This window comes from Mastomys coucha, unplaced genomic scaffold (genome assembly GCF_008632895.1).
Source record: "Mastomys coucha isolate ucsf_1 unplaced genomic scaffold, UCSF_Mcou_1 pScaffold1, whole genome shotgun sequence".
NCBI classification, from domain to species: Eukaryota; Metazoa; Chordata; class Mammalia; order Rodentia; family Muridae; genus Mastomys; species Mastomys coucha.
Genome location: NW_022196891.1, coordinates 68661347 through 68661803, shown reverse-complemented (window position 1 = coordinate 68661803; position 457 = coordinate 68661347). Strand labels below are relative to the sequence as shown.

The 457-nt window shown below is 51.2% G+C and overlaps 1 protein-coding gene across 1 annotated transcript in view; it reads right to left on the bottom strand.

The window, feature by feature from the left end:
- Nucleotides 1-6: 6 nt before the first annotated feature.
- The window catches only part of Usf1 (upstream transcription factor 1), a 7747-nt gene continuing 7296 nt past the window's right edge, over nt 7-457 (bottom strand). The window contains exons 7-8 of the mRNA XM_031379068.1: nt 325-451; nt 7-144 (exon numbers count right to left, since the gene is read on the bottom strand). Coding sequence (XP_031234928.1) covers nt 55-144; nt 325-451 — 217 coding nt within the window. The 3' untranslated portion in view covers nt 7-54. The remainder of the gene's footprint in view (nt 145-324; nt 452-457) is intronic.

Below are 457 nucleotides of genomic sequence, written 5' to 3'. Positions count from 1 at the left end.
TGTTGCTCCTGGGCTATCTGCAGTTCTCGGCCCAAAGCCCTTGAGTCCCCAGAGTTAGTTGCTGTCATTCTTGATGACGACCTCTAATCCATGGTGCCGTAACTGAGCTCGTAGTAGCAGGTTCTTGTTTTTCAGATCTTCCACCTGCACAGAAAGGAGGCAGTAATGGAAGTGATTAGGAAAAAAAAATATTGACACTGCTAAGCCATGAACTCAGCCCCACAGCCATGGCTGAGAAGGACAATGGGAAGTGTTTTCCAGGGAATCCAAACTGCGCCAGTGGCTACAGGGCTGCCAAGGGGGCTGGCTTGGAGTTACTCTGACCTGTTGCCGGAGTACATCATTGTCCAGCTGCAACTGATCTAACCCCTGCAGCTCTTCGGACAACCGGTGGTTGCTCTGCCGCAGCTCCTGGATATAATCACAGGCTTTGGACAGGATTCCACCTTTACTCTGG